Genomic DNA, 22,654 nt, shown 5'->3' on the forward strand with positions numbered 1-22,654 from the left:
GCTATAGTATCCTCTAAGTGGTTCTCAACCTGTGGGTTGTGACCCCTTTGGATTACTTAAGACTGTTGGGAAACTAATATTTGCATTACAACTCATAATAGTAACAAAATTGCAGTTATGAAGTAGCAACAAAAATTTTATGGTTGGGTGGCTGGGGATTGCTGCGTGAACTGTAGTTAAGGATCTCAGCTTTAGGAAGATCATGATCTAATGTGTTTCTTGTAGTATGGGTTGGGGGGAGGGATTGAGACAGGGTTTCTCTGTGTAGCCTTGACTGTCCTGAGACTCATTTTGTATACTGGGCTAGCCTTGAACTCACAGAGATCCATCCACCTGCCTCTGCCTCCTAAATGCTGGAATTAAAGGTGTGCGCTACCACTGTCCTGAGGCAGGTCTGGCATTATAAAGAGATCCAAAGAATGACATTTTAAAAGTCCCGGCTCTCCTGAGTGTTCTGGGGCACGCTTTTAATCCCAGCACTAGAGAGTCAGTGGCGGAAGAATGTCAGAGCCCCAGACCAGCCAGGGCTATACTGTGAGACCATGTCTAATAAGCAATGAACCAAAAGTCCTACCTCTCTGAAAGTAGCCCTGATTCATATTGCTTGCTAATTTCTTTAGTGTAAATGTTCCGATCACAATGGACTTCAAGCTGTAGCTTTGTTTACCGTGTAACTGTGTTAAACTATAAATAGTCTTGTGAGGATGAGAAAAGCAAGACAGAAGCTGGCGTGTGGCTTAGGGGTAGAACACTTGTCCCGCTAGCACACAGTCCTGGGTTCTCTTCCCCAGGCCACATAAACCGGAAGTGGTGGTGCGCACCTGCAATGCTAGCACTTGGAAGTGGGAGACAGAGGGTCAGGAGTTCCAGTTATCTTCAGCTACGTAGCGTAAGTGAGGCCAGCCTGGAATAGATGAGGCAATGTCTTGATGAAAATAACAAAAGTAGAATGAATTAAAAAAAAATGTGTTAAGGATTATCTTTTTCTCAGATATGTTTTTTTTTTTTACCCAAATTCTGTAATTTAATTTTTAAGTGTCTATGGTCTACAACCGGGTGATTGTTCCTAGATGTAATAGTTGGCTCTCATGATCTTTGCCCCCCCCCCCGCACATCGGGCTTGAGGTCAATAGAGGCTTTGTTCTCCAGCATGCATGTCCATCCTTTAGCCCACAGGCCACATGTGACCACAGTGTCTGTGACTGAAGTCCAACAGCAAATCTGAAACTTCTTTCACCATGATTTTTGCATTGGGGAGCGTGTTTGGTCGGTTTGTGACTTCCCTGTCCTGTTGTCAAGCTTGAACTTTGTCGACGACAATGTGGACCACCATGGTCTTAAGAAGTCTGGGCATGCTATGACCTTTGGTGCTTGGCGATTCCCTCACAGGGCAGGGCCAGAGAAGGGAGGGGGAGCCGCAGTGATTTATGTGGGAAACTCACAGCCCAAGCACAGCTAAAGGCTTGAAGCAAGCATGAAATGGATGTGGAGGAAGGCATGCGGCCGAGTGAGACTCTCTTGGGAATCTCAGGACCCTGAGACAGCTGTCATGTGGAAAGCGTCTCGTGCACCAAGAGCTAACCTGTCACTCTCTTGTGGTTTTTTTTTTTTTATTTTATGTGCATTTTTGTTTGACCTGCATGTGTGCATGAGGAAGTCAGACCCACTGGAACCTGAGTTACAGTTGTGAGCTGCCATGTGGGTGCTGGGAATTGAACCCAGGTCCTCTGGACAACCAGCCAATGCTCTTAGCCACTGAGCCATCTCTCCAGCCCTCTGACTGTGTTTTTGTTCAAGTGTATTTTTCACACTCGGTTTTCCACCTTGCTGCCTTTGTCTTCCCTTGCCACCACCCTGTGCTTCAGCCTGGACAGGAGCCCGGAAGCCATACAGGCAGGAACATTAGTTAACAGTGGGAGGAACTCAGGTGGGCGATCTTTTCCTCTTAGCAGTCCCGTGTTGGATGTTCTAGATGGAGGTGGCTGCTCCTCACCCCTCTCTCTGTCTTGGGTTTCACAGACTTCATATGACTTGCCTGGGATCAATGGGCAAGGACAAAGACTGGTTCCAGAAACACGATCTTAGCCACTTAATGGGCAAAAACAGTCGAGGTGGGATGCGCGGTCACCCTGGGTGACGCTTGTCTGCGGCTGAAGCTGAGAATGGTGATATACACCTGTGCTCAGTGATTTTTCCAGACCCAAGTGTACCAGGATACACTTAGTGCTCTGCTGACCACATTGGACACTTGTAACATATTCTGCCACCTTGTCACTATCCCCAGGTCATATTATTCAGAATAATACCATGAAAATGTTTGCTAACTGGCCACATCGTGTAAACAGCACGTTCCTTTAAATCAACTCTCTCCCCGTGTATGTGGAGGTCAGGACACAACCTTGCTATTATTGTTCCAAACCTTCCATTTTAAGACTTGTTAAGGTCTCTTACTGGTTTTTTCTTTCCCACTGTGTACCCAGGTTAGCTATCATGTGAGAAGCTGCAGATCCCTTTCCTGCCTCCCATCATTTCAGGGGAGTTTTGGAGTCACAGACAGATGTACTACTATGTCTGACCATTCATTTTGGGAATTCAAGCTCAGGTTCTTAACGCTCGTGCCTCAAGTACTTCCCGCAATGGGCCACCTCCCCAGCCCATGGCAGCACAACTTTGACATTCTGAGCCCTGGTTCTTTCATCTTGGTTTGGTTTTTGTTTGTTTTTTTGTTTTGTTTTGTTTGTTTGTTTTGGATTTTTAAGACAGGATTTCACTGCGTCGCCCTTGCTGTCCTGGAGCTCATTTTATAGATCAGGCTGGTCTTGAACTCCACAGAGATCTCACTTGCCTGTAGCCCCCACCCCCACCACCAAGTGCTCAGATTAAAGGCCTGTGCCACCACCGCCCGGATCATCTTGGTTCTTAAACGCAATGGCTTATCAAACTAAAAGTGAAGAACCCTGAGGCACAGAAATCCACAGTCCGCTGTTCTCGCTGTCCACAGGGCAGAACATGTTAGTCTATGGGGCTGGCTGAAGTCTAAATCAGAGCAAAGGTTTCTTTGGATTCAACCAGTACCCAGGTCTCCAGCCAAGTTCTTAAATCGCATTCTGCCACGTAATCTGAAGAAAACTTGGCTTCCCTCACCTTTAAGACCTTTATCAGCACTGTTTTACGGAGGGCAAGTTGAACAGCCCAGGCAGGAAGGCGTGGATGTGCTCGTAAAACAATTAAACAGTAAGTGTTATTTTTATGATAGTCTCTGTTTGTGCTTTGGGGAAAACGGTTGCTTTTAAATTGGCAATAAGGACCTTAGTTGATGTATAAATTTCACTGCCACTCAGAGAGAGGAAAAGCTACTCATGCTACTGGCCTCGTTATACAGCCCCGCTCCCCTACACACACACACACACACACACACACACACACTTTGAGACTGGAAGAAGAAGGGAGGGGACCCAGGTTTAACCTTGAATGTTTAAGAGCCTGTGTCCTGAGTTAACCTTTTGTTTATTTGTGGAGGACCAGTGGATTTCTTGTCAGGCTTAGATTGGCCAGGTTATGTGTCTGAAGGGGAAATCTACCCATGAAGCATGGCTCATGCTCGTCTATGCCGAGCGCCAACTTGTATTGTGAGGCTTCCATTTCAACAGGGTCTGGCATCCGTGGTTCTGGTTCCAGAAACACCAGATTACCCCATGCATTTGGCTCTAGGCATGACTCCTCTGTCTCCATCCTCCCCTGCCTATTTCCCCTCCCTTCCATTTTACCACCAAGATGGCACGCTTTTGCCACGGCCATCCCTGTCCATTTTGAGAGCACGGGATTCAGAACATGGTCTTGGAACCAGAATGTCTGCTACCAAAGCGTGCGGGCTCGTACACCTGTGGCTTTGGATGAGTGATGTGGCCTCTCTAGATCTGTAGCCTTGTCTTTGCCATCAGGTGGTGGGAGGGTAAGTATCACCCTGAACGATGATTGTCTGCAACTGAAGCTGAGAACAATTATATACACCTGTGTTCGGTGACTTTCCAGACCCAAGCTAGCAGCCAATGGAGCTTCTGGAATATGTTTTCATTTTATGAACTTGCACATAAACATAAAATCATGCCTTCTTCAGCGGTGACCTTATTTTCCTGGCACTGACATAGGAATATTGCAGATGAAAGTGATAATCACCTTTTAGAGTGTTTCTGTCTTTCTTCCTGGGTGTCACGGTGCCCACTGGTCATGCCAAAGCTTGGGAACTGTCACTGAACTTGGTTGGATTTAGAATCGCCATGGAAGTGCACTTCCGGGTGTGTCTGTGAGGGTGTTCCCAGAGACGTTTAACTTCAGAAGGACGTATCTTGAATGTAGGTGGCAGGGTGCTGTGGCCTGAGGTTCTGAAGTGAGTAAAAAGGAGGAAGTGGGGTGCTAGCGGACATCTGTCTCTGCTTCCTGACTGTGGACACAGTATGACCAGCCGCCACACAATGCCTGTGGTCATGACATACCCTCCATGATGGGCTATACCCACCTTTAGATTAAGAGCTCAGAAAGCCCCTTCTGTTCTTAAATTGCTTTTGAAAGATGTTATTGGTAAAGCAGCAGCAGCTAGAAGAAGAATTAATTTATAGAGGCAGAAATATCATTAATTCAAGGTTGGCACAGCTACATTGCAACCCTAACCACCATCCTCTGAGACCACACAAAGAAATAATTCCCTTAGTTCTAGGCTGTGTGTGGTGATAGACACCTGTAATCCCAGCCCTTGGAAGGCTGAGGCAGGAGGCTAAGAGTTTGAGGTCAGCATAGGATTCATGGTAAGATGAAGGCTCCATCACACAAGAGGAAAGGGCAGAAAAGAAAGCACACTATATTCATCTTGTATTGTCTTCTGTGGGATGCTTTGACTTTTAAGATTAAGTTGCCAAGTCCCCACTGTATAGGTGGGAGGACTGTCATTCATATCTAAGAACTGACAAAAACTCCCCATCTCTGGGGCCCACAGCTGCATCAGCCACAGAAGATCCCCTACAATGGGCACAGACATCATAACGGGGCCCAGATTGAGCCAAACAGGACAGAAGGCAACAGCCTTCCATTGACATTCTTCTTTAGTTCCTCTATGTACTTATCCCAAAGACGATCTCTCTGGGGTGTGTGTGTGTGTGTATGTGAGGTTGATTAAGGGCAGCGCATTAGTTTCCTGGTAAATATTACCGTGAAAGGCATTCATTTACTGCATTTGGCGAATCATCTATCTGCAGTAGGCCAGTCTCTCTTCCTCCAGTGGAGGCTCCTGCTGCCCAAGGTCCTGAGAATTCTATGGAGGAACATGAGCAGAGCAAAGCCTCCAGATCTGACATGACTGTCAAGGGACACCCGCTAGAGCTTCCTTTCTGCATCTCTGAGGTCCCCAAGAAGAGGAAGCTAGGTCCATGAGGAAGGAGTAGGTTGGGCCTCAGATTTCACCGAGGATTTGCTTGGTTTTCTTAGAAGGTTCCCTGACTCATCACTCATCAAGCATATTATTACATAATTAACTTCTTTAAATGATATCAGGGGAAAACATGAAAACAGCGTTCATGGGCTGGGAAAATGGCTCAGCAGTTAAGAGCACTGACTGCTCTTCCAGAGGACCTGGATTCAATTAAAGCCCCACATGGCAGCTCACAACTGTCTGTGCTACCAGTTCCGGGGATCCAACTCCCTTATAGAGATGCACATAGAGACAAACACCAATGCAAATAAATCATTTTTTTTAAAATAGAAAAATAGCTTTCATTGTATATAATATTTTGTATTTCTGATGCTTCTTTTCGGGAAATTTAAGAAATAAAAAGAGTTGTCCCTGGCAACAATAACGGATGCTAGAAGCAAAATGTATAAGTTTGCCTAGTTTTCTAGAGGCTACATGGACTGACTGACCTATCACAGTTAGGTTTGATAAATGGTGTGTTGGTATGTGTGCTGGCAACAGAATCACCTGATTGTTTGCCCCATCTTACATTAACACAGCCATATACACATACAGCCAGTAGCTACTCATAAATGCTAAGCCAATCATTGTAACTGGAGGATTCTCACCTGCCAGCCAATTCCCAAATAACCACTCTGAGCCTTAATATTAATTGCAAACTGTTTGACCTGTGAACTCAGGCTCATTATTAACTAGCTCTTACACCTTAAATTAACCAGTTTTTATTATTCTATATTTTACCATGAGGCTCATGACTTGTTAACTCACGTCTGGATTCTCCAATGGCTGCTGATGTCTCCCAGACTCCACCTTCTTTCTCCCTGTATTCAGTTTGGCTTTCCCACCTAGCTATATTCTGCCCTGCCATACACCAAAACAGCATTATTCATCAACCAATGAAAGCAACACATATCTACAACATACAACAGGGCTCCCCACATTAAATCACAGTGTGGGTAGTTGAAATTGGAAGCCCCCACATATTTACTCAACCAGCAATCACTCCTGTCTCACCAGTATCTAGTTGGACAGAGTTTGTTTTGGGACAAAAGCGAAAAACAAAAAAACAACAAAAAACCCCACACAGTTGACAAAATGAATTTAAGGAAAGGTTTTGTTGTTTCTCTAGGCTAAAGGATCCAGTCCTTCATGGTTGGGAAATCATGGCAGAAAGGTTATGAGATAACTGGTCACAATGAGTTCACAATGATGACACAGAGACCTGACTGCTAGTGTTCAGCTTGCTTTTATTTTTTTCTTTGTTCCCAGTCTGGTACATCGTACCCATGGCATGTTGTCCCCCTCTTAAAGAAGGTTCTTCCCTCCTCAGGTAAATCTCTGTGGAGACTCTCTTACAGACATGCCAGAAGTGTGTCTCCTAGGTGACTCCAAATGCAGCCAAACTAACTATGGGGTTCAAGCTAGGGTTAAGAATGAGATAGCCAGTGAGCCCTGCCACAAAGATGGCCACAGTACAGTTACATACTGCAGTCACTGTTAGGTAAATGCCACTTCTCCTTTAACACTCAAGACAACAACTGTCTTCAGTGGAACTTGGTCTAAGCTGCTCCCCCAATGATCTGGATAACTTGATGTTCAGTATGAGGGAGGGGCTCAGAGGGACCATCTGGAAATTTTTGAAATAGAGATTTTCAAAAGAAGAGCATCCCTGAAGCCAGAAGCTACATTCTACTCTTTCTATCAGACCACATCAGTTTTGCAGGTTGTTTTGGGGATATGGTGTCACCCCAAGATCTACTTATCTCATCCCCAAACAACTATAATATGATTTTAAAATTGTTTTGGAGAGGAAACAAACTTCAAGCAATCCATACCAGAGCTGAGGAGATGAGTCAGGAGAGTACTTGCCAGGCAAATATGGAGACCTGAAGTTCCATGTCCATGATGCACATTAAAAAGTCAGGTGTAGTGACAGTACATGCATTCCCAGCACTGGGGAGGCAGAGACGGGTGGGTCACTGAGGCTCCATAGCTGGCCTCGGATACTTGTCAGGTTCCAGGTCAGTGAGAGACATAGTCTCAAAATAGTGGACAGTTTAAGGCAGCGATTCTCAACCTTCCTAACGCTGTGACCCTTTAATACAGTTTCCTCATGTTGTGGTGACCCCCAACCATAAAATTTCTATTGATACTTCATAAGTGTAATTTTTCTAGAGTTATAAACCACTGTAAATATCTGTTATGCGTGATATGTGACCCCAAAGGGATCATGCTCCACAGATTGAGAAGCACTGGTCTGAGGAATGAAAACCTTACCACACAATCCCACACAGAGATACGAACTCAAGATCAAGATCAATACTAGACATTTTAAAATCCGCTTGATATCGTTTGACCATGGAGGAATTAAAAATAGAGTTTCCCCGAATCCACATGTGGTATTAGAGCTCCAACAAATCTGGCCTTCTTAGGCACCCATATACATGTGGCATTACACACATACAGAGACGCATACTCATAAGTAAAAACTAAAGCAATAAAAGCCCAGGTCCCCATAGAAAGGGAGCGTGGAAGAGCAAAGGTCATTCAGTATTTGCTAAGCCTTGCGCTCTCAGCAAGAAGCTTTTGATTGCTTGTTAATATTTTGGAAACTGCTAACATGAGGACCTATGGATGGAGGAGGAAGCCATCCCTGCCTAGGGGCTTGCTTGAGCTTCTGTGTAATATTTTTGTTACAGTTCATCCCACCTGTGCCCGTCAGTTCCCTTCCACTCTCCTCCCATGACAGACGGGCTCATGTGTCTGCCTAACACTCTAAGCCAGTTATTAATAACAGCCCAGTGAGCTCTGCCTCCACCAAGAGCATATGGTGTGCTTGAAAGGAAGAGCCACCATTCCCGTGACTTTGGACTTGGCCTGTTGAACCCCGAACAGTAAGTGTTGCATTTGTCTTTTTAAGTAGCATTGGCAGAGGAGAGCTTAGTGTGACTCTTGCCTGCTCCTCCTAGGAAACAATGGCGGGTGAAACTTGCTGAGACTCACGAAACCTATTTCCACTGCCTGTATTTCAACATTGCTCCAAGTTCCATGAGCCTGGTGAGAGGAGAGATTAACGAATTAGGATCCTGCCCCTTTCGTTTCAGGTTTGGCTAACGGCAGGAGGAACGGGTGATTAATAATACTGGATATAAATTGCTTGGCCAAGATGTCGAGCTGCAGCTTGACACATTTTCCTGTGTTTTCTCTCCAGATAGAATCCCAGGGGTTTCAAAGGGAGTTTTCACTTACAGGAATCTACTTGGGGGAGCTGGAGGAAGCATGAGGCCCAGCTGTTTTCCCATGTTCTGGGTTTGGGTCAGAAAGAGCAGCCAGGTTGCACAGACCCATTGCTTACTAGTGTCATAACCAAAGGGCTTCGTCTTTGCTGCACCCTTTGTAATGGTTACTTCTCAGAGGCTGGCGAAGTAGGTCATTGTGTTTGCTGTCTGGCAAGGGAGGATAATGGAATTCAGATGGCCAGATGCCTCGCCCAGCCCTTATGAACAGAGCTAACACCTGATACTCCAGTCGTCCTTCGAGGCCATGTACTAGCATAGCTCTCTGCGTAGGTTGTGGGAGCGATATTATGGAGCATGTGTGTGCTTCTAGATAGAATCTTACCAGCATTATTGTGATGAATTGGAAAGACACAGATTTAGGCCTGGTAAGAGCAGTTGCAAAACTGTACAGGGACTCAGCCTCCCCACTTAGGAAATGAAAATTGTTGCTTATCTTGCAGGGTTTTGGGTGTTTGCTAATAATGTCTATAAATAACCATGAATAGGAAGAACTATTTTAATGTTATCCATAAAATCCGATGTATTTTATCTTCAGAATTATCCCCCATTTCCAATTCAATTGCAGAGCCTACAAACACCATACTTCATAGGAAACATTAGTCTGAGGAACAAGCTCATGTTGACCTGCCCCGCATTCGATGTCTTTGTTTTCAGAATGCTGTGTGCTGTACCAGTGTTGAGAGTGAATGGGAAGATCCTATCTTGCTTACAACTCAAGACTGAAGGCCCTACAGCTGGGATCAGAGATAGTGGGGCAGCTCCACCCCTGAGCCTCCTGCCCATTTTCCTCTGCTGCGCGCTTCTGGGGATCTCTTTGCTTACACAGAGTAGAGAGGAAGGTGGTTGGGACTCCAGAGGCAGGATGGGATTTGTGTTTTCCTCTGCAAGTTTACACTGGGCAAAGGTGTATTGCATTTCTGCTGTGTAAAGGCACAGGACTGGCCCAAAACAGCCCATAAGCCATTCCTGTGGTAAGAGAAAAATGGTTATTTTATGAGGAACTCTAGTAAGAAAGTGGGCTTCTTCATGATTCACAATTTAGGGGAACCTACAAACTGATCATAATCTTCATAATAGCTTGATGAGCTTAGAAAAAATACTTAATGATAAACCTTGCTGGGAATGGGAGATGGTGGCCAAGTGCTTGGCACACAAGCTGAGGGCCCGAGTTGAGATCTCCAGCATCTGTATGAAGTTGAGTATGGAGGCAGGAGGTGACCCAGTGGTTAAAACCACTTGCTGCTCTTCCAGAAGACCCAGGTTCAGTTCCTGGCACCCATATGGTGGTTTACAACCATCTGTAACTTCAGTTCCAGGAATCCAATGCCTTCCTCTGGCCTCCATGGACTTGGTCCATGAACTGGGCATTCACTTGGGGCACAGACATACATGCAAGCAAACACCTATATACAGACAATTTAAAATGAAACAGACTGTGTTTGACGGTGCATCTCTGTAACCCTAGTGATGAGACAGGTCATGGAGACAAGCAGGTCCTCAGAATTCACAGGCCAGCTTACCTAAGCCAATCAGTGAGTTCTGGGCTCAGTGAGAGATTTTATTAAAAAAAAAAAGTTATGAAGAAAGACATTTGATATTAACATCTGGCCTCCACACATACCTGCACATGGATATATGTGCACAAACAATGCAAATACCCTCATATACATGCACACACAAGCATGCGCATACCCTCCTCATGCATCTACACAATAGCATGCACATGAATACATGGGCACAAACAATGCACATACCTTACACATACATGTACACACATGCATGCACATACCCTCTACATGCATGTACACAATAGCATGCACATGGGTACATGTGCACAAACAATGCACATACCCCGCACATACATGCACACAAAGATACACCTCACCTTCCCTGTGGCCACCAGAATAATTGAGGGTCGACATCGTTGCCAGTCCTGAAGGAAACCATAGTCTCATTTAAACACGAGATGGTGTTCTCCAGCCACGCCTTCTGTGTTCTTAATTAAACTTGCCCCCAGAGAACATCTGAAAGCTCTCAGAAATTGTATATACCCTGAAGAGCATTTTACACCAGCAGTAGCGAACTGTTAGAAATGTGTTAAGGCAAACTATGTAAGCAACCAAAAGCTTTTACCAAATGCTTTGGAGAACTCAAGGATTCTTTCCTCTCTAGTCCTCATTCCCAATTCAGGAATGACACTTGTTTGGGCAGTTAAAGTTTTGCATGTAACACCCCCACAACCCCCATCTCACCCCACCCCCATGACTACCACTACCATCCAGTCCACCTGAATCCCCATACCTGTTTCCTCAGCTCACCTGGCGGCTGGATGTTGGGAGCTGTTGCCTGTTGGGGTTCTCTTTCCAAGCCTGGTACCAAGAGTATTCAGCCAAAGCCTGGACATTTTATTAGACCTTGTTTAAGAGTGCATTCTGTGAGTCAGGGACAGGGTGGGAGCTTAGCGGCCGATAACGTCCTGATCATTTGAATTGCAGACTGTTTCTAATACCACTCAACAACACCAATGTGGGCTGGAGAGATGGTTCAGAGGTTAAGAGCACACTGAGTTCAATCCCCAGTAACCACAACCATTTGTAATGAAATCTGGTGCCCCCTTCTGGCCTGCAGGCATACATGCAGACATAAATGAAAACAAACAACCAAACAAACAAAACCAAAAAAACTGACATAATTTAAGGGTCAATGTACAACTTACTTACTGGTGAGAATGTGGTAATTAGGATCTCCAAACCTTCAGGAGCCCCAGTAGCAGGTGAGGAAGAGGACGCTTTTTCTCATGAGTACAGAAGGGGTTTGTTTTAGGGCCAGGATGCTGACTTTCAAGCATCTGGGGCATGTGTGGGACATGGTGGCGACATGAAAGGAGAGATATGAGTAGCATGGGAGAAAGAAAAGGGACAGAGATGGCTTGGAAGGAAAAACATGGACAGAGCCGTGAGAGCCAGGTCCGGGTGGGAACCCCTCTGCCCCCTGGCAGGCACCAGACAGTCAAGCGGCCTTTCCCAAGTGCTGCCAGCCAAAGCAGGGCTTTGCTGGCCGCGTCTCCATTGGCTTCACCCTCCTAGGGCTTTCTGCGTGAGCCACTCCCTCGCTCTTCTGGTCGGGAGCTGAGAAGGGCCGGTTTTCTGATTCTGGTGATTCATCTCTTGGTTACTGAGCACCAGGCGGCTTGCTGGGCTCTCGGCTTTTGTTCTTATCAGCCCTGAGAAACTGCAGCGCTGAAGCCTACGGCCTTGGTGCCAAGCAGATTTCTTTGCCATTCTCAAGTCACAGCCTGTTCAACAGATGACCTTGGAGAGATTATTGATCTCTCTGGGCTTTGGTCTCTCCAACTAAGAGAGGACTCGTGTTAATTTCTAACCGCTGGTGTTTCCTGAGCCTGACCTCAAAGTGTGGAGGGTCAATTAATGCTGGCCCTGAAGTAAATCATGCAGATGCCTGCCAGGCAGGCGTTATTTTTCTCTCTGTTCTCCCAGATAAAGTAACATCCCTCTTCCAAAGGCCTAGAGAGCCAGCCAGGATCTAAACCAGTTCCATCCAGCTCCAGAGCCTCCTCTTCCCTTCTCCTTTCCTTGTTCACTGCCCAAATGTGGCTAAACACGCCTTTGTTCTCGGTTCAACTTTACTTTGTCAAATTTGTTGTGTGACCCTGACCCACCAGATAGTTCCTGTGTTCCCTTGTGTTTTACATTACAGGGAACTTTCTGGTTCTATATTGGCCTGAATCAAAAATGAGGGGTGGGGGGGGTGACAAAGGCAGATTCTTTACAAATAATAAACTCGGGTGAAGTTCAGACCAACGACTTTAAATGTCAGAAGGTTACTAGGCAGTTGTGGCACCATGTGGCTCTGGCCAAGTCTGTCCCTCTCAAGAGCTCATGTAGCAAAATGAGAGGCTGATGAAAACTGAGAACGCATTCTGGTGCCAGCGTCTCTTTAATACTTTCACTACTAATTATTTAATTTTTTTCTTAGCTAGAAAGGAGAAAATTACCTTGAAATTAAGTCGTAATCAGTGAGCAGGCCGCGGCAATCAGGGCTGCAATCATTGTAATGCCGTAGGTTCTTCTCCTGTTTTCAGGCATGTTTTCTCCTATCCAAGGTTCACCCTGATGAAGGCCATCTTTGCTCTGTATCAAGGGCTTCTCTGATGTGATTCAGCTTTGGGCATCCTTGAATGGGGCCTTAGTCAGCCCAGAAAATACAGCTTGAGCTGACTGTTCAGAAATTTTATAGAGCTTACAAAATCTGTTCACTATTGAACGTGCATACGTTCACAGTAAATTTCCACATCACTGGAGTTTGGTGCCCTTAGTGACTGTAGATCTTTATGCTGTCATTTAAATGACTGCAGGTCATGGCATCCTGGGTCAAATGTTTGTGACCTGCCAGCGACTTGACTCAGTTCCCCAGTTAGAAGCAAACATAAAAAAAAAAGAGCAAAAACTTCTAAACAGATTTTCATAGGATCGCTCAAGTTCAAAAAGACAATCTTATTGAACACAACCCTCACTGGAGTGCAAAGCCCTTTCCAAATCGAGACAAGTTGAACACATTCAACCTTGGGGTTTTTTTGTTTAAACAGTTTTCCTGAGAAAAGTAGTCTATGTTTTTCCCACTGTGGTTTTCATCTGAACAAGGCCAGTAAGTCTTCCAAGAAGGTGTCTGTTTTGAACACATGTATGATGTCAGCACTTGTCGAAAACCAGAGAGTGTCACAGACTGTCTGGCCTGTTACCCAGGATCAGCACAGTGCCCCCACCTTCTAGGAACCTGGACCTGTTGCTGTGGGGCCAGTAGGTAACAGGTATGGCTTGATATGTTTCTGCCAAATGCAAGATCGGTTCTGCCTGAGTTCAGGATGGAGAACCGAAGAAACAATGTGCCGGGACAAACAAGCGGGCCCTCCTCCTACAGCAGTGTAGACTCTCAGGGTGGACAAGGACCTGAACAGTTCATGTGAAGGTCCTGAGGGAACCTGTGAGTGTTTTGCTGAAGGGCAACATGCTAGGCTATGACTAATAATTACTGCTATTGTGCCTTATGTATTTACTTTCTAGACACAAATAGTCACTGAGGTCTCTCATCACCCTAAAAGGAAGATGCTCTTGCCACCTCAGGTTACAGAAGTGCTTGCTGATGCAAGGGTTCGGTATAACTGGCTGAGGTCCCATGGCAAAAGGTAGACCTGAAGCTCAAATCTCATCAGTCTGAATCTCGGCCTTTCTCTTAGCCACCATGGCCTATAGTCATTCTCTTGTGTCTAGTGGATGTTCAGGTGCAGGCCAAGGAGGGAAACCCTTCAGGTGTAAGAGACAATGGTTCCAAACAAGATGACAAACAGTACTTGGTGGCATACTCATGCTGTCTTAGCACTTGGGAAGTCCAGGAAGAGTGTCAGTTTGAGGCCAGCCTGGGCTACATTTGGAGTCCAAGACCGGTCTGAACTACAAGGTAAAACCAAGTCCAACAAAACAGCTTCCAGCTGACCTCATTGTGAGGCAGTGATCGTGACCCGTGGTCTGCGAATGTCCCACTGGCTGAGGGTAGATTGCCCAAATGACAGGAAAAAAAAAACCAAAACTCTTCACCATTATAAAGACAGTCTGGAAAACTCAGGGCTGTCAGGCCCCAAGTGCACCCGATTGTCCCACAGACTGTTCACATTTATGGAAAGGAACCTGCACCAGCAAAGGAAGGTGGCTAGTAATGTCAGCTAGCCTGACCAGTGTCCCCGGCACTTATGACCCTTTCGGAAGCAACTTCTCATCCAAAAGCATTACCCAGTCTGTGGAGTTGAAAGAGTGCCATCTAGAGGCTAGTGTTCTGGATGTGTCTGGATCTACCACAGGAGGCTAGCAGCCATGGACTACCGGGTGTCCCACAGCTCCCCAGGGTACATGGAAGGGCCCGACTCACTGCAGACCCTCAGTGAATGGAGTTTACTGCGGTGACATTTTTCATGGCCTTACTCTTTAGCGCCCTTCTCAAGGGAACTTTGGTGAATATTATCTTAGCCGTTGGATGGAGATGAAGACACAGGGTTAAAAAGCTCTAGCAAAAAGGAAATATTTTTGAAGCGTGACTCACGTGTTTAAGACTCTTCACTGAACTGAAGAAAAAGTGTTTTTCGTAAAAGAGACTCACAAAGCATGTACTGTTCTTTGTCTTGACCAAAAGAAAAAAGAAAAAAAAAGAAAGAAAAAGAAGTCCACACCTGAGGACGGAAAGAAAAGTGTGAACTAGAAATGCTGTCAGGTTCTTTGTTGGCTTGCTTATTTTGCTAGGGGACCTAAACAGTTAGAAAATACAGTTTTCTTGTGGTCCTAGAAGTCAGTATTATTTCCCTGTGAAAATAAGGTATTTGTGGTGTTGAGGCAAGGGCTTGCAAGCTGGGAGCGGCAGGAAGGAGAAACCGATCTTTGGGAACCGAGCGTCGTCGTCATTCATGCCCATCCATCTCGTTCTGTCTTTGGGGGATTGCCACTTGCTGAGCTGCCCCATAAGAAATGGAACCTGGTGACAAATTACATCATTTGCACCAATGTCTTGATGGAGCCAATGGACAACTTCAAAGTTTATAAGACTACATCATCTATTATCTCTTACATAGTTTTTAAATCTATGTATTCTTATTTTATGTGCATTGGTGTTTTGCCTGCACATATGTCTGTGGGGGGGTGTTGGATCTTGTGAGCTGCTGTGTGGGTGCTGGGAATCGAACCCAGGTCCTCTGGAAGAGCAGTCAGTGCTCTTACCCACTGAGTCATTTCTCTGGCTCTTGTTGCTTCTGTTTTTAATATAGTAGTCTATAAAATGCTGCACAAACTCCCCTGGGCCTCTGAAAACGGGGAAAAGACAAGCAGAAGGGTTTATGTTGGGGGCGGGTTATTTTTGTGCTTCAGTGTGAAATAAACTTGACCCCAAATAACCTTGAGTGTCACAACAGAAATCGAAGGGCCTGTCTTATGATTTTAAAATACATTTGAGATAAGAATAAGATCTCGAGAGGCTGATAAAGCATGCAGCAAAATTACACATAAATTTTAAACAAGTCAGCAAGTTAAAAACTCTCCTAGAAAAACAACTGGGAAGTAAATTTTTTTTCCTGAAAATTGATGCTACTAAACAGCTTATCCCCAGGTATATTCTTTATATCCCAAAGTAGAAAAAAATTGCTATCAAAGGATTGTGATGGTCAAGGTTTTAATCCAAGGTAAAAGCTGTGTGTTTTCATGCTGACACTGTTGGTACAGGGACAAACAAACTTGTATCTACTAGGGATCCAGATCTAGAATCAAGGGGAAGAGACAAACAGGACACGGCCAAGTTCCTGTTTGTCATGGGTGTTTTGATTGAAATGGGAACATGTTTGTTTGGCGAGTCTATCGCTGATATATTTTCATGGGAGCAAGCATTTCACCGGCAAATCTAATGTTCCTTTTTGTTCATAGTTTTGTAGTGATAGTTTAGCAAAACCGATCAATATAGACTACTTTTTTACTTTTTAGCAGAACAGGAAGAATGCTATGAGGAAAATAACTTTTTCTGATTACCTAAGATTGGAAGAACAATAGCCTTCTGACTCAATGGACCTGAGCAATGGAAACAGCTTGGGAGATGGGAATCACCCATGGGCCTTCCACCTAAGCGTAGATATGCTGCCCACTGCCTGTGTGTGTATTTCTCCCTTGCCTTTCCTCACTCAGTGCTTTAATTATGAAGTCCACTGTAAATGCAGAAGGGCACACAAGACTCATATGCACAAGGTTTCCTTATTTCTTTTGTGTGGGGAGGAGGGGTTGATTTTGTTTTGTTTTCTTTTTGTTTTTTGAGACTAGGTCTAGCTATATCGCTCTGGCAGGCCTGGAGCCTACTATGTAGCCTAAACTAGCCTCAAACTTCCAGAGTGATCTTTTGTTTGTGATTCAACAAATAAAGCTTGCCTGAAGATCAGAGTGCAGAGCTAAAGGCCAGCGAGTGATGGCACACACCTTTAATCTCTGGGCGTGGGAGAGGGAGGCAGAGGCAGAGGGAGCTCTGTGAGTTCAAGGTCACCCTGGGCTACACGAGGTTGAATCTGTCTAAAAGAAAAACAGAGCTCAAACAAAGGTGGTCCCAGCACTTGGGATCCCACGCCTTTAATTCCAGCACTGGGGAGGTGGAGCCAGGAGTTATATGGCTGGGCAGAGAAAGGAATATAAGGTGGGCGGAGACAGGAGCCCAGTGCAGTCTAAAGATGCAGACTGAGGAGACGGTCTAAGGACAGGATCGTCCCTTCGGTCTGAACACTGGTAGAGGTAACAGGTCTCTCTAGTGGCTGGCTGCACTGCTTCTCTAATCCTTAAAGCTTTCAACCCCTAATATTTGACCCTGGGTTCTATTTATTAAGACCAATTGAATTTGTGCTTCAATCTTCCCACACCATGCTCTATACACAGGATAACAAATAGTTTAAAAGTGATTGTGAGTGTATTGACAAGAAATTAAACCCAGCTGGAAGCTCTTGCCTGTCCCTCTTAGTGACTTCTGCCCTGTGATGGGTGATCGTGATGGTTAACATTAGTACGTTTGGAACTACCCTGGAGACACTCCTCTGGGCAGATTTTTAAAGATGCTTTCACATAGGTCTATATGAAGAGAGAAGACCCTCCCAGAATAGGGATCGCTACATTCCACAGACTGAGTTCAAAGGAAGAAAATGAGCTGAGGGCCAGTATACTCTCTCTTTGCTTCTTGACTGCAGTTACAGAGTGACCAGCTAGTTGCTTGCTCATGCTCCTGCCTCATCATGATGGACTGTATCCCCTCAAACCATGAGATCTAATAAACCCCACTCCCTTAAGTTGCTCCCTTGTCAAGTATACTAAGTATATGTTATACTAAGTATATGTTATACTAAGGAGAACATTAGCTCAGTATCCATTTTCTTCTTTATAGTTACCCTTTAAACCACTATTACATACATACATACACACACACACACACACACACACACTTCTCAACCGGTCATTGGGCCCACTCTCTCTGCTTTATGTGAAAGTGCCAACACTGTGTCTTTGCTTTGGTCCCTTGCTTTGTGAGGTTTGGTTTTGTCTTTATAAGGCTTATCCTAACTTTGTCTATCACTGTGGTTCAGTTGTCGTTGCGGTATTGCATTCTGTTTGATGTCTATGCCACCATTTATCCCTGCCTCCCTGGTTGTAGGGACAGAAATTCCCGAGTGAGTGACGTCCTGAATGAATGTGTGCTGTCAACATGGGCATGACTGTGTCAAGGATCCGGGAGCTGCAGAGAAAAGAGCGAAGCCTGCTCCCCCGGAGTGAGGCTCAGAGAGCAATGGGATGGTGGTGTGTCTGCAGAGACTGTCCGCTGTAGCTTCCTCTCCCTGGACATTTATGGCATGAAGACTGCTCCCCTACAGAGCCTGCCCCTATTGCAATTTGTTAAACCTGTGCCTTGATCCAGCTGTTCACCACGACCCTGCCTCCTTGTCTATCTCTGTGCAGTAACCCTTCCTCCTTGTCTATCCATCTGTAATGACCTCTCAGCCCTTCTCAGCTCTATATAAATACCCCCGAGCTTCTGGAATGCCGTGGCTTCTCCAGCCAAGAGCCCAGACCACCTGATCCCAGCTTGTCTGTTTGTGTCCCGATCTGTCTTTTCTTCATTCCCTTACTGCCCAGTCAGGTCAAAGGCCCTAGAAGTCATGCCTGGACGTGGCACCTAGGCATTTTTGGATTGTCTCCAGTAAAGATACTATGAAGATCATTTGGAGACATGCTTTTCTGAAGGAAGCCATGTGGTTCTTTCAAAGAGTACGATGCATAGGAGTCTACGGGGTATTGTGGCCACTCTAAAATATTTAAACATCATCTTCTAAGTGATGTTTCTATTATTTCATATGTGCATTAACCATCATTTTAATGGATATATTATCCATGGCTGAATAATGGCTTAGTGGTCATTCCTATTTTCTAATTTATCTTATGTAATTAAAATAATTTCAATTTTTACCTGTAAGTATATTTACTTGGTAAAAGTGTTAAATATCTGATTTATTTACCATGACCTTGGCCTATTTGCCTGATGTGGAATACAGATGGAGACCCCACCCCCACCCCCTGCATCCCAAGCTTTCAAACTTCCTGTCTCTCAGACCCCACAACTGGAAGACTCCAAGTCTGATTCTGACAGGCTGGGTTGCAATAAAAGGGTGGGTATGCTCAGAACACTGTTTATAGGTGCTAAGCCTTGAAACATGGATGAACTTTGGGTTTAGACTCAGAGCCCGTACCCAACAAAGATCATGTATATAAAAAAAAAATTCAAACTCTGAAGAAAAAGAACTTGGCTCTTCATTGGTCCCAATAACTTTTGAAAAGTGGTCACTGAATCTGTACAGAGAAATAGCCTATCAGAGAGCTGGGGTGATTAGGGCAGAAGAAAACCCACAATGGGCAATATTGAGCACAATGTCTTTATGTTCAAGACACGAAGTACCGGAAGGATAATTACATGGTTGAAGGGCATAACGACCATATTTTACAGCCCTTTGTTATTACAAGTCCACTGCCCTATTTCTTACTTTGTAAAATATTTTAAATTTAATATTTAAAAATCAGCCCTGCCGTCTTGTGAGCTATGGTCTCTTACATGGAGATGTGTTTAAGCTTTGCCGTGAGGATATTGAAGCATTTGTTCAACTATTACTTCAAGGTAATTGTTTCTTTAGAAAGTGTGGTGGATATTTCCCCTACAAGGGAAATCCTTCAGTTTGACTTGGTATTTCTTTTCAGTTTTCAGTTTCTAAGCCACCCAATTCTATCTTAAAATAAAATTATAATGTCCTTGTCTCCCGTCTTCAATGATTCTCCCTTTCAAGTCCTGCAGCAGTTTCCTGTGCAAGCTGCTGCACCTCTGTTTGCCGAACCACAGTGGAGTCCAATTAAGCCTTCCATGTGCTTTGACACAGGGACCGAGGTTGCTAGGCGAACACCTGTGCCCACAGCACTTGGTCCTGCCAAAGCTGGAGAGGAGAGTTGGAAACCGGTCGAGCCGTGCTGCCTGCCGCCGCCCGAGGATCTCTGGTGAGAAATGGCCTCACCACCATCTCTGTTTCTCCAGCACCTATCTATTCTCGTTCTTTCCTGATTTGGGGAAGAATGGAAAGGTCCCCAAGGCAGCCCTGACTGAGGACAGCCAGGCTGGAGGCTCGAGCTATGGGAGGAAGGGAAGGACACTCCTGAACCTGTATGTGGCTCTTGCCCCGCCCCCTCTTTGGCTGAAACACAGGCAAAAGAAATGGCTGAGTGCAGAAAAGACTAGGTGCTTACTCTGCGAGTGACTGCTGTGTCACTCTGGTAAGCTGTTCCCTTCTGGGAGATTGCGGAATGGAGCCAGTTGGTACAGAAATGGAGGAAGATTCCTCAAAGTGCGAGGAGATTTGAGCTCAGTATCCATCTGTCTTTTTTAGCCCTCACCTTGCCTTTTTCAGCTTTGAGTGAAGAAAACTGTCCATTGAAATGGCCTACCAGGCAAATCTTGCCACTCTGTTGAGGTCTTTGTGGTCCTTTGAGAGGATGTACAGAGTCTCAGTTTAAGGCTTGGAAAAGGATTCATTTGCCTGCTCGTTTTCTGGAAAGGAAGTTAGGAATGGTGTTAGTCCTGCACTAGATGTACGGTTAAAAAGTTGCTACAGCGTGGGAAACCAGTTATGGCGAAACTCTGTTTAAGAGTCCAGATATTCAAAACAAAAATGAAACAGACAAAAGTTTCTATAACTCAGAGATGTGGAGGACAGGATGTTTGATCAGTGGCCAAAACACACAAAAGAGAGGCCCGGAGGAAAGTTCCAGAAATTGGAAAGACCCTGCACCATTCAGTTTTGAAGGATGCTGTTACGACTTGCATCTCCCATGTCTTCCTCTGCTTCTCTCATGGGAATCCCGGGCGGCAAGTCAGACAGCATAAAAAGGGAATGATCATTGAGGAAGCTTCTTGACCCATTCCTTGTAGAGCAAAAGACAAGTTTGGCATGCAGAAAAACAACCTGTGACCAGGGGCTAGAGAGACGACTTGGTGGTTAAGAGCACGTACTGCTTTTCCAGAGGATCCCAGTTCAGTCCCCAGAATTACAGGTGGTTCCCAACTGTCTCCCAAATCCCCTTCTAACCTCTAAGGGCCCTGTGCACATCTGCATATACCTCAACATTTGCATAAATTTAAAACTAAATCCTAAAAAGAAAAATAACAAACAACAAACCAATGACTATGGCATAAAGTCACCAAAATGAGTGGGAAACAATATTTACTTCCCTGGTTGGCTACAAATAGGTAGAGCGTTCGTTCATTAGAAGGCTTGTCTTCACCAAAGAAATAAGGAATATAATGTGCTTCCTGCAGGGTGCTGATTGCCCTCTTTTTATTTTCTAGGGAGCAAGAATATCTGAATATGAGTGGTAGAAACTGGATATTAGTGTCTACAACTTCACCCCAAAGCCTGGAAGATGAAATTCTGGGACGGCTTCTGAAAATTCTATTTGTTTTGTTTGTTGACTTAATGTCCATTATATATGTCGTCATAACTTCCTGAAAGCCTGACATCATTTATTCTGTATGTTTCTAACTAAATTCCAGTGAATAAAGACCTACATTTTAATATGATGAGTGGCCTTAAGTCGGTGACATACCAATTTAGTCTAGAAATGAGACATTAGGATGATCACAACATATGTGTTTCTTAGTTCTTAATGGTCTACAAATAAGATTCACATGAATTGAAGCGGGAGCTCTTTGTGTGGAACTTTCACACTGTTAAGAATAAAACATTATCCAGGCAGTGGTGGCACACACCTTTAGTCCCAGCACTCGGGAGGCAGAGGCAGGTGGACCTCTGTGAGTTCAAGGCCAGCCTGGTTCACAGAGTGAGTTCCAGGACAGCCAGGGCTACATAGAGACCTTGTCTCCAGCTTCTTCTCCCCTCCAAAAAGGAACAAAGCATTGATTTTTGTTCTTTGAACATCACTGGTATGTAGGATTCTGAGTAAAGCCGGTAGGTAAAATCATGAGTGGAGTTGACTTTCTCAGGATCTCACCATTCTATTTAGGGGGTCACGCATGTGTGTGGGCCTCGAGCCAGAGGCTGGCTTTGGATGTGCTCCTCTAGAATGTCTAATCTAGTGTTCTTGACATAGTGTCTCTGGTTGATCCTAGATGCTCACTGTTTGGGCTAGACTATTCAGGGAGCTATCCGGGCTCTTCTCGTCTTCCGGTGCTGCACTCACAGACATGCCACGTTGAGGGTCCAGGTGTCTTAGGTTCCCATGCTCGCACATCAAGCTCTTGGAGTCGTCCCAGTGAGTCATCTTTCTGGGCCCTATGCAATGGTTTGAATGAGAACTGTCCCCCATTGGATTTTTGAACACTCAGTCCACAGGTGGTGGCACTCCTTTCAGATGTTCCCAATGGGTGTGTTTTGAATATTTATAGTCCCCCCCCCCAACTTCTCATTCACCCTTTGCTTCATGCTTGGAGTTAAAGATGTGATCTGATTCTTCCTCCTGCTACCGTGCCTGCCTGCTGCCGTGCCTCCTCAATCATGATGGCACCAGCCTTCAAACCAAGTAAATAAGCCAAGTAAACTCTCCCTTCTATAAATTGCCTTGGTCATGGTATTTTATCACAGCGACACAGAAGGGACAGCTTGTCATTTTTTCTAACACAGCAAGCTTACGCTTAACATCCCAGAAGCATTACCTATATAAAGTAGGCAATGTAACAAGAGAACAGACCCATTAAAAACTATAAACACTCTTACACATACGTATGAACTAATAATAATTTTTTCTTAACATGGTACAATTAAATAAAT

The 22,654-nt window shown here is 45.0% G+C and overlaps 1 protein-coding gene across 1 annotated transcript; it reads left to right on the forward strand.

Annotated features, from left to right (window-relative positions):
- The first annotated feature begins 8,225 nt into the window (after positions 1 to 8,225).
- Positions 8,226 to 21,447, forward strand: Mrln (myoregulin). Its single transcript, XM_057751983.1, has 3 exons — positions 8,226 to 8,355; positions 19,757 to 19,871; positions 21,217 to 21,447. Exon 3 carries the CDS (start codon positions 21,236 to 21,238, stop codon positions 21,374 to 21,376), a length of 141 nt encoding a protein of 46 aa, XP_057607966.1. The 5' UTR covers positions 8,226 to 8,355; positions 19,757 to 19,871; positions 21,217 to 21,235; the 3' UTR covers positions 21,377 to 21,447.
- The last annotated feature ends 1,207 nt before the right edge of the window (positions 21,448 to 22,654 follow it).

The sequence above is a fragment of the Chionomys nivalis genome, chromosome 19 (assembly GCF_950005125.1).
Source record: "Chionomys nivalis chromosome 19, mChiNiv1.1, whole genome shotgun sequence".
Lineage (NCBI taxonomy): Eukaryota > Metazoa > Chordata > Mammalia > Rodentia > Cricetidae > Chionomys > Chionomys nivalis.

Excerpts from the sequence above, each read along its gene's own strand:
- Mrln (XM_057751983.1), top strand. The coding sequence starts at position 21,236 with ATGAGTGGTAGAAACTGGATATTAGTGTCTACAACTTCACCCCAAAGC.